Source organism: Liolophura sinensis, chromosome 11 (genome assembly GCF_032854445.1).
Source record: "Liolophura sinensis isolate JHLJ2023 chromosome 11, CUHK_Ljap_v2, whole genome shotgun sequence".
Taxonomy (NCBI): domain Eukaryota; kingdom Metazoa; phylum Mollusca; class Polyplacophora; order Chitonida; family Chitonidae; genus Liolophura; species Liolophura sinensis.
In genome coordinates this window covers 23,499,937-23,518,350 of record NC_088305.1, presented here as the reverse complement: position 1 = coordinate 23,518,350, position 18,414 = coordinate 23,499,937, and the positions used below count along the sequence as shown (strand labels likewise).

General features: G+C 40.1%; 1 protein-coding gene across 1 annotated transcript; it reads left to right on the top strand.

The window, feature by feature from the left end:
• Nucleotides 1-440: 440 nt before the first annotated feature.
• LOC135478026 (kielin/chordin-like protein) lies at nucleotides 441-7,523 on the top strand (the record flags this gene model as incomplete). The annotated part of the gene is made up of 5 exons (XM_064758288.1): nucleotides 441-486; nucleotides 2,108-2,189; nucleotides 3,144-3,184; nucleotides 5,918-6,034; nucleotides 6,993-7,523. Coding segments are annotated over 5 exons (429 nt in total), but the record flags the coding sequence as incomplete, so codon positions are not given.
• Between the last annotated feature and the right edge of the window lie 10,891 nt (nucleotides 7,524-18,414).

The following is an 18,414-nucleotide window of genomic DNA, read 5'->3' as shown; positions in this document are numbered from 1 at the left end:
ATATTCAGGATGAAGAAATTATTTTGGTTAAACGCTTTCTTGATTTCCTCTACTTCATGACATCCTCTGTTTGTTACAGTAGTTCATAAAGCTGTTGGCTGTTTTAGCCACAGGTCTCCAGTATTGTTGACTAACCTTAACCTTGATACACAAGTAGTGCATGATAATGTATGCGTCGAAAAAGACATTCATATACCAACCGTCAACCAAAATGAACGTTCTAGGTCAATAATAGCAAGCTCAGTTTACAAATCAAGGTTCAACAAAACGGCCAAAGAATTAAGAAAGTAAAGTAAGGGCTTAACAGGGCTTCATACAAAGAGTAGCAGTCGACAGTTTCCAATGATGATGGAAGGACGCAAGATATGTTCTAAATGAGTAATTGAGAATCAGTATGTTAGTCGTGTCGGGTTTTTCCCGGCTAACTGTCGTGTTTTATCTTTTTTCCAGACGCTGGGGCAGAGTCTGTTGCTAAAATTGCCCCAGGTAGGTAACACAAAATCGAGTCCATTAATTAATTCTATATTCTATAAGTTTACTTCGACTACTTTCGGAGCATATACATATTCAGTTATTTAGAAGTGTTTTAGGCCGAAGCTGGACTTGAACTCACAGCGACGGCATTAGTGAGAGGCTGCTGGGTCATTCGGTACATGTGTGTACAAATTCACTGAATCCTTCCAAAACTGACTCCTTAACTTAACTAAGCACACATACTTTCGAACAATTGACTGTCTCTAGAAACGAAGGTTTCTGCACGTATGTTACAGTTACAGCCTGAAGTTATTATCTGGGCGATTATCTAATTTGGACACCGAAACCAAAGGCGGTAACTGACTTACACAGTGGTTTCATTGTTTGGCAACAGTCACTGGTTTCATGAAATCGCCGTTCTAGCGACTAAAGTTGGACGAATTTTTGTAAATATTGAAATTCACCGTAATTAATACGTATGCGACGCACATGTATAGGCTTGTGAAACTATGTATTTCACTAATAGATTTGCGATATTGATGTGGTCTTATATGAAGGTCTTCAGATGTTGTCCGTTTCACACGGGACCGTGACAATCTACATAGGTTTGCCGCACACTTTTATTTTGTATTGTCATTTAGTTTCGCATAAACCAATTTAGTAAGTTTTTCGAACAGGGTTTAGAGGTACCCAATAGCTTAACGTACGTTAGCCTGAAAGAATGCTGCAAATTTCTGTGTTTATAAAACTTTTTATCAGCAGAGCTTGATCTTTTGAGGAACGCAAGGAAAAATGATATTTCTCAACACGGCTTTTACTCTCAACATTTTACTGAAGAAATCCTACAGGCCAAAAAAAGTAAATGATTTTGTGCAGATACATGAAACAACGCACTTAGAAGCTTTAATGGATATTTCTGATTATTACAAGTAGCAAATTTCCTTGAAAAAATAAATCCAGTAGCTCGTGAAATTTAATCCGCTATACTGAAAATGAAAAAAAAGTTTATCTTTAGTTGTTTTAATTGGTTGAAACAAAGGACGCTATTATAGCAATAATAGCCAGCGAGGAGTAACCAATTGCTCAGATGGTAGAGAGCTACACTTCGGACGTAGAAATCAGATTTCAAATCCCGATTAGTGAAGCATCCAGTGGTGTATTGCCAGTGGAGTCTGCGAAATTAGTGCGTCACTTGAACACCCGTTACTCGTCACCTGAACACCTGTGATTCGCTAGCATACCGGTGGGTACGTAGGATAAATGACCCGCGGCAAACAATGAAGTCAGTGAATAACTCATGTTATACAGTATTCATTTATTCACTGGGTTCTTTTTCCACTATCAGGACTGTTACTTCGGGGCAGTGCGGTTCCATCCACTTATAAATCTGACCTTTGTAGCACATATGTAAGAGGACAATTCTTGATTATGACGTCAAGGACCCATCAAATAATTCAAGTTTTCTCCTAAATTATAGCTAATGTAAAGCCAACCGAAGGATGCAAGCCTAATGGTGCATCCAGAAAGACGCCACTCAGTTGAAATGTTCCAAACCCGCCTCTTAATAAGCTCAAGATTGTTTGTAGAGGAAGTCAGTTCTGTTCCTTGTTTTTTCTTGAACATGCAATCTCAGATTGTCCCCCTGACAAGCCTCGTGTCAACTGCTTTGTGGATCCGTGTTGGAGTGTCAAATGCCCAGCTGGGACAACATGCGTGTAAGTAATTGAGTTTTTCTGCACATTACAAAAATATTATATAAAATATAAAAGACTGTATCGTGTGTTAATGTGTATCAGTGTAGATAGAAAGTATTAAGTTATCTTTACAAAAGCATTAATGCGTGGAACCTTCGGATGGTCGTGGGCTTTTACCAGGCTCTGCCCGGTTTCCTCCCACCATAATGCTGCCCGCAATAAAAGAAAATATTCTTACGTATGTCCTAAAACACCAAATTTTAAAAAATCAAAAAAGGGGAGTTTTTATGCAAAATCCAAATTTTATTTTGCTTGGGATTTCTCTACTACATGCTACGTTGAACTTTAACGGGCCTAAAATCGGAGATGCACGCTTCGGAACATACCTCCGTCACAACACTCCACCTTGGACGACACCATTTCACACCAGGGGTTGACAGGTGTTCAGGCCATGAAATGCTTTAATCCAGATGACAACAAACTTACGCCAGTTCAAAAATAAGACAACATTTATTTCTGATGGTAATCTATATGTATCAAATAGCTGATTAAGAATTAAAGAAACACATAAAGACAAAATGATTTGCTGCCAACACAAACTTCACCTCCTCTGTTTTGTGTGTGTATTGACCTTTCCATAACGCTCTCGAACAGGTGTTGACAGTGGGCGAGAGACAGCAGCAACAAGGGGGAGGATGGTTGTGTAATTTGCCCTTCGTTTGCGTCACTTTTGTGTGGAATAAATATGTAAAAGTTTAAAGTAGGTATAGCAGAATAGATATTTAGACCCCGGACGCCTGCAGCGTCTTGGTCTAAAATTTCAACTATTTCAAATTTACTGGTCTAAAATCAATATCAATGACTGGACAAAGAGTCAGTATTTCTTAAACGGACAAAACTTTCGTCGCTGGAATGTTTTCAACACATCTTCTGTCTCAAACTGCTTTCACATTTTGCAACTATGTTTCTCCACAGAGCCAATTATTGCGGGGGATGTAATGCTGAGTGTAAACCCGGTAAGTCTTTGTTTTGATAATATTTTAAGTTTTATCTATATCACTAATGGGTAGTTTAATTGAAGTAGCAGGGCCAAGACTTTGCAAAAAACAAACAACAACAACAACAAAACAACAACAACAACAACAAAATAAAAAAAGCAAAATAAAAAAAATGCAGAATTTGTTCATGTATCTTTGTGACAAATAAGATTGACTGATAGGTGTGAGTACATATACAGTGTCTTCTTGTGACAAAGTGAATCCAGGTCAAAATGGACACCGCACAGAACACCTGACCCAGTCACATTATACTGACACTGGGCCAAACACTCCCGTTTCCTTGCTCTAACTTCCCAGTTCTGAGTGCCAAGCGTGGCAACAACAAGTACTATTTATAAAGTCTGTGCTGTGACCCGACTCAAGTTTGATCATGCGGTCTCCCGATGTCGAGTCGGACACGTTTAGTCAGATTTTGATGTCCGGGAATAATTTAAATGTGTATCAGTAATAAATGTCCGTTTTAGTTCATATATAATTAACATCGTACAAGTACTCATGCTGTGTAACTTCCATTGTTCATGAGGTCCTAACAAGAAATGCTGTGCACATCGCCCTTGGGGCATGTACATGTGTTCCTTCACCCATCTGCTCACTGTAATCTTCCTTGGAGGTCCCATGGCTACAACAAGTACATGTATTCCTTCACCCATCTGCTCACTGTAACCTTCCTCGGAGACCACGTGACTACAACAAGTACATGTATTTCTTCACCCATCTACTCACTGTAGTCTTCCTTGGAGGTCCCATGGCTACTACAAATACATGTATTCCTACACCCATATGCTGACTGTAGCCTTCCTTGGAGGTCACATGACTAAAACAGGTACATGTAATCCTCCAACCATCTGCTCACTGTAGCCTTCCATGGAGGTCACATGACTACAACAAATACATGTATTTCTTCACCTATCTGCTCACTGTAGCCTTCCTTGGATGTCACATGACTAAAACAGATACATGTAATCCTTCACCCATCTGCTCACTGTAACCTTCCTTGGAGGTCACATGGCTACAACAAATACATGTAGTCCTTCAACCATCTGCTCACTGTAGCCTTCATTGGAGATCACATAACTACAACAAGTACATATATTTCTTCACCCATCTGCTCACTGTAACCTGCCTTTGAGACCACATGACTACAACAAGTACATGGTTTACTTCACCCATCTATTCACTGTAACCATCCTTGGAGACCACAGGACTACAACAAGTATATGTATTCCTTCACCCATCTGCTCACTGTAGCCTTCTTTGGAGACCACATAACTCCAGCAAGTACATGTATTCCTTTACCCATCTGCTCACCGTAGCCTTCCTTGGAGGTCACATGGCTACAACAAATACATGTATTCTTACATCCATCTGCTGACTTTAGCCTTCCTTTGAGATCACAAGACTACAACAAGTACATGTATTTCTTCACACATCTGCTCACTGTAACCTTCCTTGGAGACCACATGACAACAACAAGTACATGTATTCTTTTACCCATCTGCTCACTGTAGCCTTCTTTGGAGACCACATGACTACAACAAGTACATGTATTTCTTCACCCATCTGCTCACTGTAACCTGCCTTTGAGACCACATGACTACAACAAGTACATGGTTTACTTCACCCATCTATTCACTGTAACCATCCTTGGAGACCACAGGACTACAACAAGTATATGTATTCCTTCACCCATCTGCTCACTGTAGCCTTCTTTGGAGACCACATAACTCCAGCAAGTACATGTATTCCTTTACCCATCTGCTCACCGTAGCCTTCCTTGGAGGTCACATGGCTACAACAAATACATGTATTCTTACATCCATCTGCTGACTTTAGCCTTCCTTTGAGATCACTAGACTACAACAAGTACATGTATTTCTTCACACATCTGCTCACTGTAACCTTCCTTGGAGACCACATGACAACAACAAGTACATGTATTCTTTTACCCATCTGCTCACTGTAGCCTTCTTTGGAGACCACATGATTACAACAAGTACATGTATTTCTTCACACATCTGCTCACTGTAACCTTCCTTAGAGACCACATGACAACAACAAGTACATGTATTCTTTTACCCATCTGCTCACTGTAGCCTTCTTTGGAGACCACATGACTACAACACATACATGTATTCCTTCACCCATCTGCTCACTGTAACCTTCCTTGGAGACCACATGACTACAACAAGTACATGTATACCTTCACCCATCTGCTCACTGTAACCTTCCTTGGCGACCACATGGCTACAACAAGTACATGTATTACTTCACCCATCTACACACTGTGGCCTTCTTTGGAGACCACATGGCTACAATAAATACATGTATTCTTTCAGCCATCTGCTCACTGTAACCTTCCTTGGAGACCACTCGACTACAAGAAATACATATATTCCTTCACTCATAAACTTGACCACCGTTACATAAGTAAATTATTCATCAACCAATCAGTCAATCCATCTCTCATTGATATGGTGTGCATATGTGCACGTGACTAAGAACGTCAGCAACTTGCCAAAGATGAAAGGTTTATCCCCGGCACACCGATTTCATTCCACCCATAGAACTGAAAGCCACTAGTGAATGTGAGTTAAAAGTTTGAAGAAGTGTCTTTTAAATAAATAAGTAAACAAATAAATAAATTGTAATGAAATCTTACACTGACGATCGGAGGAATGTTTTTGTTTTCAGATGGATGTTTTTATGGCGGTGTCTACCATGCAGTTGGTACTAGTTTCCCTGACATTTACAGCTGTAACACCTGCTTCTGCACTGCAGGAAATATCGTAGGCTGCACGAAAATATACTGTAAGTTTTGGTTATGTGAAGATAAACATCAATAATCATCAGTAAATAGATGACGGTGTATAGACTTTTCCAAAGTTTGCAAATATGATTTGTTTTGTTTATTTATTTGATTGGTGTTTTATGCCGTACTCATGAATTTTTTACTTATACGACGAAGGCCAGGATTATTGTGGGAGAAAACCATGCAAAGCCCGAGGAAACCAACACCCAACCGCAGGTTGCGGGAAGGCATTCCCGCGCACGGCTGGAGAGGAAGCCAGCATGAGCGGGGCTTGAACTCACAACGACCGCATTGGTGGGAGTCTCCTAGGTCATTTCTTGCAAATATGTAGAATTGATATGAAGACTGCAGCTGATGCTTTTGGCCGCACAAAGATGATGTCCACATTTATTTATTTATTTATTTATTTAATTGGTGTTTTACGCTGTACTAAAGAATATTTCACTTATACGACGGCGGTCAGCATTATGTTGGGTGGAAACCGGGCAGAGCCCGGGGGGAAACCAACGACCATCCGCAAGTTGTTGACAGACCTTCCCACGTACGGCCGGAGAGGAAGCCAGCATGAGCAGGATTTGAACTCACAACGACCACATTGGCTGGAGTCTCCTCCGTCATTGCTTGCAAATATGTAGAATTGATATGAAGACTGCAGCTGAAACTTTTGGCCGCACAAATATGATGTCCAGATAAAACTTCTGTACACGACGCAACATTTCCTAAACCATACTGGGTACGGCTTTACACCTTATGGTACATCACAAAGGTCGTACGGCACACTGTGTGGACCATTTATTTCTTTTTTAAAATGCCTGAAAACATTACATGGCTTTCACGACATCCTGTGCAGTGTTCCCTAATAATTTCTTAATCACAAGCGAAATTTTTGTTTCCTTCCTGAAATGTTGATTTGCATGAATCTACAGAACGTGTATACGGTTACCCTTATTATTACAGGTCCCCGATGTTGGTATAACGGACAGAAGTACAAGCCTGGGGACAGTTTTAAATCCACTGATGGATGCAACAAGTGCTGGTGTACCTCAGACGGAACTGTGGGTTGCACGAAAAGGGCATGCTTAAAGCATACATTATCTTAGATGGGGCCAAGATTTGCGAGTTTTTCCTATCGCATTAGAATGATCAAGATGTGTGAAACACGTCAAGTTGCATTCTCGTATATAGACTAAAGGAAAGCTGTACAGAAACATTTCCACTTGATGAATGGTGCTGTGTAAGAGAAGCGTTTTTCCGACTCGCGGTGTTCGAGTAAATGAAGTCACAAAGTATAAGATCATAAAACCCTGACACGTTCATTGTTATAAGAAATGTTTTCTGGTAATACTTTTCTTTGCGGGAAACGGTAATGTAACCATTATGGTAAAAAAATTAAACAACTGTCCACAAGAAATGCCACATCATGCTTTCTTAAGCTGTTCGCAGCAATAATTACTGTATATGCTATTGAAATAAAGCGACTGAATGCCATGTTTTGAGTGTCACTGGTGTAATTTCAGCTTGCACTTTGAAGCTGCGTACTTATCACATGATTTGTCTTCCACAGACGATAAATTCAAATAAATTGTGATCTCACTTGTATACCGTGATCTCACTTATATACCGAGATCTTATACCGTGACATGCTATGATGCTACATTTACCGTGATCTCACTAATATAGTGTGATCTCACTAATATACCGTGATTTCGCCTATACCTCGATCTCACCTATACTTTGATCTCACCTATACCTTGACTTGACTGACACTAACTGAACAAATACCGTTGTCTTACATGCACATTCGGTAATTTGGTTTGGAAATGTATGACCCAATATCACTTACACCATTATTCCATGATTTTACCTTTTTATGACTTTATGACATTTTAAAACACCATGATAACCCCGAGGATAAGGCAATACATCTGGGTGAGATCAAAGTTATGAGATGGTCCAATTATCAGTGTGTTATCAATTTTGAGAGATGCAGGTTTTTATACTTGATATCAATATTAACAGATTGCTTGCTAGACAGAATCATAGATTATTTATTGTTCTGACATGGTTTTAAGAATATTACACTCCTGGTCAGCGCCAACCGACTACGGTAAGTAACTGGCGAACTTGTCCACACATTTTCAGCCACAAATCAAGTTCAGGGTGTATATTGGTTGACTTTATTTATTTATTTGATTGATCAGTATATGACTTAAACGACTTGGACTGAGGAGGGCAATTCACAGGCTGCTGGCAGACTGGAGAGGAAACTGGCATGAGCTGCACTTGAACGCATAACAATTGGGTGTATTGTTTGAAGACTGGATGTCCTTCGGACATAGTATGATAGGCGTTCTACACCGTACTCAAGAATATTTCACTTATTCTACGGCTGCGAGCATTATGGTTAGAGGAAACCGGGCAAGGAGTTCGGAAAAAACTCACGACCATCCGCAAGTTGTTGCCAAACCTTAACACCGACAGCAATGGTGGGAGGCTCCTGGGTCATTGCACCACACTGACAGGCAAACCGTCTCGGTCACAGAGCTCCCCACCCCCCCCCCCCTTTCTGCACTTCAAGATAAGAGAAATAGTCCTTAGGCCTAAGTGGCTTTACAACACAGGAGAGAGGGCCGTGAAGTGATCTAACCCAGAGGAGACATGGTTGTCAGGTGATCGATTAACATAGGACATAGTGGTGAAGTAATCTAATAACATGAGAGATAGTGGTGAAGTAATCTAATAACATGGGAGAGATAGTGGTGAAGTAATCTAATAACATGGGAGAGATAGTGGTGAAGTAATCTAATAACATGAGAGAGATAGTGGTAAAGTAATTTAATAACATGGGAGAGATAGTGGTGAAGTAATCTAATAACATGAGAGAGATAGTGGTGAAGTAATCTAATAACATGGGAGAGATAGTGGTGAAATAATCTAATAACATGAGAGAGATAGTGGTGAAGTAATCTAATAACATGGGAGAGATAGTTTTGAAGTAATCTAATGACATGAGAGAGATAGTGGTGAAGTAATCTAATAAAATGAGAGAGATAGTGGTAAAGTAATCTAATAACATGGGAGAGATAGTGGTGAAGTAATCTAATAACATGAGAGAGATAGTGGTGAAGTAATCTAATAACATGAGAGAGATAGTGGTGAAGTAATCTAATAACATGGGAGAGATAGTGGTGAAGTAATCTAATAGCTTGAGAGAGATAGTGGTGAAGTAATCTAATAACATGGGAGAGATAGTGGTGAAGTAATCTAATAACATGAGAGAGATAGTGGTGAAGTAATCTAATAACATGGGAGAGATAGTGGTGAAGTAATCTAATAACATGAGAGAGATAGTGGTGAAGTAATCTAATAACATGGGAGAGATAGTGGTGAAGTAGTCTAAAAACATGGGAGAGATAATGGTGAAGTGAGCAAAGAACATGAAACACATGCTCCTCAACTAGCCTAATAGCACAAAAAATACGACCGTGAAGTGGCCTAACAGCTTAGGAGACACGGTCGTGAAGTGGCCAAACAACATAGAAGACATGCTCTTGAAGTGACCTTATAGCACATGGTCGATTGTCGTGAAGTAACAACATAGGAGAGTGATCGTGAAGTGATCTAACAGTATGAGGGAGATGGTCGTGAGATGACCTGACAACATAGGAGAGATAGTGTTGAAATGATCTAACAGCAAAGCAGATCGTCGTGAAGTTGCCTAGCAGCATAGGAGACATGGTCGTGAAGTGGCCTAACAACATAGGAGAGATGGTCGTGAAGTGACCTAACAATACTGGACAGAAGGAAGTTGAGTGACCTAACATCATAAGAGACATGGTTGTGCACTATCCCCGTCATGCTGAACGCCAAGCGACGAAGGTACAACTTCCTCTTTTAAGGTCTTAGGTGTGACTCGTTCCAGGGTTGACCCTGGATATACCGTTCCCGAAGCGGACGCTCCACCAACTAAACAGCATAAGAGACATGATCGTAAAGTGGCCTAACAACATAGGAGAGATAGGGATGAAGTGATATAACAGCATGACAGAGATCGTCTTGAAATTACCCATTGGTCGTTAAGTGATCTAACATTATAAGAGAGACGACCTTAAATGATGCAGCAACATAGGAGAGATGGTCGTCAAGTGATCTAACAACATAGGAGAGATGGTCGTCAAGTGATCTAACAGGATAGGAAAGATTTTCGTGAAGTGATCAACACAGGAGAGATGATCGTGAAGTGGCCTAACGACACAGGAGAAATGTTCGTGAAGGGACCGAACAACTCAGTAGAGATAATCGTGAAGGGACATTAGAGAATAAGAGAAGTTGCCGTGAAGTGATTTAAGAGCACAGGAAAAGTAGTCGTAAAGTGGCCTAATAACATTTGAGAGCCGGTAGGGAAGTGATCAAATAACATAGAAGAGATAGTCGTGAAGTGATCTATTAGCATGAGACGGTCGCCAGTTGGTCTAACAACAAAAAAGATGCAGTAGTATTAGGAGATAAGGTCTTAAGTGGCCTAACAACATGGAAGATATCGTCGTGTTTAACAGCATAAGAGACATGGCCTGACAATATGAGGTTGTTAGAGATAGTGTCGAATAACAGAGACAGTCGTCAAATTACCTAATGGTCTTGAAGTGATCCAACAGCATAGCAGACATGTTCGTAAAAAGATCTAACAGCATAACACGGATGGTAGCGCTGCGATCTAACAGCATAAGGGACATGATCGTGAATTGACCTAACAACATAGGACAGATGGTCGTGAAGCGATGTAACAGCATCGGAGAGATAACCGTGAAGTGATCTAGCAACAGGAGAGATGGTCGTAAAAAGATCTAACACAATAGAGGAGATGGTCGTGAAGTGATCTAACAACATAGGAGAGATGGTCGTAAAGTGATCCACCAAGATAGGAGACATGATCGTGAAGAGATCTAACAGCATAGAAGAGACATGGTCGTGAGGTTAACTAAGGGCATAGGATACATGATTGTGAAGGGATCTAACAGCATACGAGAGATGATCATGGAGTGACCTAGTCGTGAAGTGACTAAACAGCTAAGGAGAGATAGTCGTGAAATGATCTAAAAGCATAGCAGAGATGGTCATGAAGTGATCAAAATAGGAGAGACGATCGTGAAGTGACCTAACAGCGTGGCACCAGCATATGTATTATAAATTGTGTGACAATCATTGCAAAAGTATTCGCGAAGTTTACTGTGACTTCTTCTCCAGCTTTCAACGATGTGATCCGTCACGTAAGACACAGGTTCTATCCCGGGGACTGACAACGGCTAGAACCTGAGTATTTCCACTCTTTGTGTTGCTTACCTTGGCACGATGCATTATGGATTGGTCAAGGTTCATGGATCATTCAGTCGATGGGTATTTTGGTTTATTCACGTACTTATAAATGACTTCAGTAGATGGGTATAATCACATAGAATGAATACGAATACAGGAAGAAAATGTATTTACATAGCTGGGTGTTGTAATATAGAAGCCATATTCACAATTATCATCAGACATAATGTTAATTCTTGGAAGAAAGTGAATACAACAACAACAACATTAGTTCATACTATTATATATGTCTAACACTTGAACGTCTACAGAGCGTGGTAATTAACATTCTCATCGACGACATTATACTACATATCCACAAAGATCAACAGCAGCATATTCGCGCATTTCTCAGTAATTTGTGAACAGACTTTATACTGTAAACCTAATGCCCAAGCGATTTGTCATTAGTGTTTACACTTATAATATTTATCAAAAATATGTATCACATAGCTTTTAACGTAAGGGAAGCAATCCGTCTTGGAATTTCTTCTGGCAATGTACCTGGTTTGATACGTTCGTAATAACATTTACTGTCCTCAGGTGAAGCATTAACAGGAGTTTTGGATGACTTTACTTTCATAGGCAATTTAGGAGATTTTAATAGTATGTTTTTTCAAACATAAGTTGTTTGAGCATCGTGTTATTTTAAGGTAAACTTCAAGATCGGGAGGGCTTTTATTTTGGCAATTATATTCTAACTAACTAATTGAGTAGCTGATTAATTACATGTCCTGGTCAAGAGCATAGAACACTAGAGCAGCGAAGACAGTGTGATAGACGTACAGTATGGAGAGAAAAACTAGAGCAGCGACGAGAGTGTGATAGGCGTACAGTATGGAGAGAAAAACCCGAGCAGCGACGACAGAGTGATAGGCGTACAGTATGGAGAGAAAAACCCGAGCAGCGACGAGAGTGTGATAGACGTATAGTATGGAGAGAAAAACCAGAGCAGCGAAGACAGTGTGATAGACGTACAGTATGGAGAGAAAAACCCGAGTAGCGACGACAGTGTGATAGGCGTACAGTATGGAGAGAAAAACCCGAGCAGCGACGAGAGTGTGATAGACGTACAGTATGGAGAGAAAAACCAGAGCAGCGAAGACAGTGTGATAGACGTACAGTATTGAGAGATAAACCCGAGCATCGACGACAGTGTGATAGACTACAGCACAGACGTACGGCATAGAGAGAAAAAAAACAGAACAGAAAGGGCAGTGTGACCGACGTGCAGCGTAGACAGAAAAGACAGAGCAGCGAAGACATTGTGGTTGAAATGCCGCATAGCGAGAATAACCAGAGCAGCGACTACAGTGTAATAGACGTAGAGTGAGTGAGTGCTTGGGGTTTAACGTCGTACTTAGCAATTATTTAGTCATATGGCGACATAGGAATCCTTAGAATGCATGTAATGTGCCTCCTTGTTGCAGGACGAATTTCCATCGACCTTTTATCTAGTGCTGCTTCACTGAGACGCCTTACCGAAGGCAAGTAAGACGCCCCGTCCGAGCAATTATACTGATACAGGTCAACCAGAGCAGCGAAGACAGTGTGGTAGACGTACAACATGGTTAGTAAAATCAGAACAGCGACGACAGTGTGACAGGCGTACAGCACTTTGAGTAAAACCAGAGTAGCGACGACAGTGTGACAGGTGTACGGCATAGAGAGTAAGACCAGAGCAGCGACGACAGTGTGATAGATGTACAGTATGAAGAGAAAAACTCGAGCAGCGACGACAGTGTGATAGGTGTACAGTATGGAGAGAAAAACTCGACCAGCGACGACAGTATGACAAGCGTACAGCATGGGGAGAAAAACCCGACCAGCGACGACAGTGTGATAGACGTACAGTATGGAGAGAAAAACCCGAGCATCGACTACAGTGTGATAGGCGTACAGTATGGAGAGAAAAACCAGAGCAACGACGACATTGTGATGGACGTACAGTATGGAGAAAAAAAAAACAGAGCAGCGACGACACTGTGATGGACGTAAAGTATGGAGAGAAAAACCCGAGCATCGACGACAGTGTGATAGGCGTACAGTATGGAGAGAAAAACCAGAGCAGCGACGACATTGTGATGGACGTACAGTATGGAGAAAAAAAAACCAGAGCACCGACGACACTGTGATGGGCGTAAAGTATGGAGAGAAAAACCACAGCAGCGAAGACAATGTAATAGACGTACGGCATAGGGACAAAAAAGCATGGAGAGTGAAACCAGAGTAGCGACGACAGTGTGACAGACGTATAGCATACAGGGTAAAACCAGAGTAGCGGCGACATTGTGACAGACGTAAGGCATAGAGAGAAAAACAGAGTAGAGACGACAGTTTGATAGGTGACAACCTATTAAACGTAACCAGTGAAATACAACCTCGTGTCAATTTACCTCAGTTAGGGTTTTATTCTAACTGTTTATGTAAAGGCTTAAACAGTACCGGTAGTAAATTATACGCCACTTAGCACCATGGCTAAAGCAATATTACGTAAAAAAAATTTTAAATGATTTTAATTGTAATCAGTTAGACGTCACTAATCTAGAATTACTCAAAATGCTGCGTTGTCATTACGTTTAACATTAATGATCGGTAAAATACCATTTATCACAAACATATGGATGGCACAACAGCAATATGTGTGAGAACAACTAGATCTGAGCACACAGTTTTTACCAACGCTCTTCCAAGGTCTAAATTTGCATGGTGTTGCATTTTGCATCTTACACAAAGTTTACAGAGAACTCAACAATTGCGTGTGTTATTACGGAGATCAGAGGCACAAGTAGATATCAACAAATATATTTAGAGATGTATGTCAAAAGATATTAAGTTTAAACAAGATTTCCTAAAGGAAAAGACCCCCTAAAATCGAAATAAGCAAAACTAAATAGACCACTTAAGGCTATGCATAAATATACTTTCATTTATCTTTATAGTTTTTTGTGAAAATAGTTAAAGGCGTTCAAACATTTAAATTCTAAGGTGATCTTTATGAACCCTACAGTCAGTGTTTAGGAACTATGACGTCACAGGAAGTTTTCCCAACTCTAATGGCGATACTGTACGTTGGGATAACTCTTTTTACCATTGAGTAAAATATTACTGAAATAACATTTCCAGAAATTCCTTCCTTCTGGTGAACATCGGGAAGAAATTGTGATGTGACCTCAGAGTTCCTATATACCGTCAGTATGGCCACAATAGTATTCAAATTGTTGAGTCCCTTTTAACACTCTTGAAGTGAACATAAAGTCTGCCACCATATGTATTCATAGAAAAATGATATAGGACACAGTTATCACAGAAAAATATGCATATAATTCTTTAATGTTTAGAAAGCTGAGAAGTTCAGTATTGGGGGTATGACACAGACGGACAATTCACTCCGAGTAGCCATGGTGTAGAAGCCCATATGAATTCAGCCAATCACTAGCGCTGAAAGCGTCACGTGATAATTGTCTGTCACGTCAGAAAACCTATTAGCTCTCGTTTGTCAGTGTGGTTTCTCGTAGTGGATAGACAGATATCGATGCAATAAACTGGATTTCGCAGTTTGTTAAAGTGTTAAACGGATGCATTTTGGACGACACATTTATCAGCGGGCAACTAATAATTGCTGCCCGTTGCTGCGTACATGTTGGGCAGGAGACTGCAGCTAACTTGTCAGGCCGAGTTAGCGAGAAATCCGCCTCGGGAGAGTCATTGCTTGAAGAAAAATATTGTGTATGCATTTCTTTCCTCTGCAAAGTCAGATTTATTACGAAAATGTCTTCTCAAAATGTGAATGAAAGGGTCTTATCCATCAGAAGTCCCTGTTGTGTTTGGCGAATTCCCTGATGTTGATACAGCCAGCTAGGCCTAATACTTACACCCATACCCGACGAGGACGAGCCCAACTGCAAAAACACAACGTTCGTGTCCATGAACATCACTCTGACCGAGCGCCAAACTAGAAGAAACATCGCCCCTTGGAACACGGAACAGAACTGATATCCTTTGGTTGGGTACCAGGGGTTTTTGTTTGTATTTTCTCATTGTCACATTGTTTCATAGCGATGGTATGGAAGGGCTCCAAGGTTATGTGACGTCACTCTAGATAGCTATAACATGGCAAAATAGCATGACCATATGAGTGGCTAGAAAAGAGTAAAGAAAACACTATTTTCACTTAAAGCGATACAGAGTCGATTCTGATAGGCTGGTGCGACCGATAGGCTATGCCTTGCCTTACCTGAATTTTAGGCATGATACATTTATTCAAGCTTGGCCGAGGCTGCAAGATTTAATCCGGGAAACCTTATCCACTGTCGGCGTCGATTCTGTATCCCTTTAAAACTATTTTTTTGTATATTACCGGTACACCAAAGTGTACAAAATATTTATAATATGTGTACTAACCCTGCTCAATGATTGGGCCTATGAAAACATAAGTCTGTACAAGAAACACGCGCTTTTCCATACATCAAACGCGCACTTTTCCATGCAACAAACACGCGCTTTTCTTTCATTCCTTTTTATAAAACTAACGACTTCTAGTAAGACTTAATTTTTATAAGTCATTTGAAAGTTGTCAGAGTAACATCAGAGAGATTGTAAATGGATAAGAACTTCTGAATTATTGGTTTCGTATTATACTCTAACATCGTTGTCAAGCAAGTGAAGATCAAACGAAAATGGTACTTATGTACATTAGAGTATCATTTATCGACACACTGCATGTAAATAAGTTAGCATTTTGATTGTACCTCCACTTGCTAATTGACAGCGATGTTACAAGAAAACATCAGAAAGTTGTTATCTATATCCAATCCCTTTGAAGTTACAGTCATATCTGTTCGGCGACCCGACATGAAAGGACAATGTTAGTTAGAAATATATGATAAAGGCTCACAAAGACCTGGAATTAGTCGTTCTAAGACTTTAGATTGAACTGTTGCTAACGGCGCGATGACACAAGAGCTTCCCACCCATGTGGTGGTTGTGAGTTCAAGTCCAGCTCATGCTGACTTTCCCTCCGGCCATACGTAGGAAGGTCTTGCGGTAATCTGCGGATTGTTATGGGTTTCTGCGGGCTCTGCCCGGTTTCCTCTCACCGTGGTGCTAGCCGCCGTCGTATAAGAGAAATATTCTTGAGCACGGCGTAAAATAAATGAATCAAATCAATAAATAAATAAACGGGTTGCCAATGCCATAGGTCTGTACTTCTGGATCTCTGTTTAATGCAGCTCTGTTGGGCTGTGATTACGTATACGTATACTGTATCACACAGTATCATTACGTATACTATAACTATGGCATCTAGTAGAAATCGATAGCTGAGATGATTATGAGTGCGGACAAACATGTTATTTGGCAGAAGTACAGAGGTGTTCAAGGTAAGCTTATGGACCAAGACAGGGCTGTGATAGTATACGTAATTACAGCCCTACAGAGCTATATTTAATGATGAAATATAGCTAGTAGAGACTGTTTAGTAGCTAAAATAGTATCTGCGTTACTTGTCCTTAAGCTCATCCATTAATCTAAAATTCCGTAGATTCACCTCACTCTGTATCTAAACCTTATTCATTGTCTAAAAATGTAAGAAAAATCATGAGAACCGTATTTGGAAGTGATACAAATTGGTTTTTCACATGGTGCATACTTTATTTCAAAATAAGATAATGTGAAAAACTTCATTTTTTAGACTACAGCGAGGCGAAAATGACTTGTGGCGGGAGGTAAACACTTTTGCTTGGATATTAAAATCTTTTCAACTGACCACATTCCACGAAAATGAAGTAACAAAGAGCTGGCTTGTTTTTAACGTTTGAAATTGTCATTTGTTTTTTTTTTATCTACAAAGTTCTACGCAGCAAGACTGCGGTTGCTATCCCGTATGGTTCATGCAAGCCTTAAGAATGCAGAGCTCGCCAATCCTCTTCCATGATTTACATATTCACTTATAAACATCTTGTCCATTCATTCACAACAACAAAAATGACGTCAACGTTCTTCCTACCAATCAACGCCTACCCCGTAAATAATGGGCGGTCTTTATATACGGACTAAGGGACGTGACCTCATTCACAAAGTTCAACATCAAGGTCGGACGTTCACATACACCTGCACTGCATTGAGTGACCTACATGTGCATTGGGCTTTTGACTATCGGTACCAGTCGGGTCTTATTCCTTTTTTAAGCTGGAGAATGTAAAAGCGTTCCTACTTAAGGATCCTATTTTGTCACGTGTCAATGTTTTTTACCTTAATTCTAATAACACCGTATCTACTGACAGGAGCACTAGAACTTTCAAATAAAGACTTTTTATTTGCCAGTTGAGAACTGACTGACTTGAACCAGTACGAGTCAGCGCGTATTGAAAATTGAAGGTATCAATTTATAAAATGAAACCATTCTTGATCAGTTTGCTGGCTGTTTATTATTCATCACACAGATTTTACTCACGTAAACCACAGCACACGTAATAACATCCTTGTAAACACCAAGTTCCGGTTGAACAAACTTTTTCTAAATTTTATTGCTGATACAAAATCGTTCTATTTATTACTCTTCTCATGTAGTTTTTGATTGATTGATTTGTTTATTTCTTTACTTTATTGTTCAGTCTTTACGCCGTACTCAAGAATCTATCACTATACTACAGTTTAGTTCGACTTAAGTTTTACAGAGAAAACGTTATATGAAGTAAACATTGTCTGAATTTTCGTTTTGGTTGACACTTACGTGCTTCCGTGAAACCGGGACCAAAATATATAAATTTTTGAAGGCCTACGGGAATGTAAAAAGACAGCAACCGCTCGCCGTGTATAGGCCTACTGGAATGGAGGTTTGAAAATCATTCATGTAACGCGATTTTAAAAGCTGGGGTTGCTGTCCATTATTTGTAGTGGACCCGAAACTTCATGATGTTTTTTCCCAGCTTTGTTTGAAATTCTATTTGAGCATATATATTTGTAGTCTCTGAACCCAGCCTATATTACTAGACAGTTGAGACAGCTAAAGGACTGCTTTCTAACC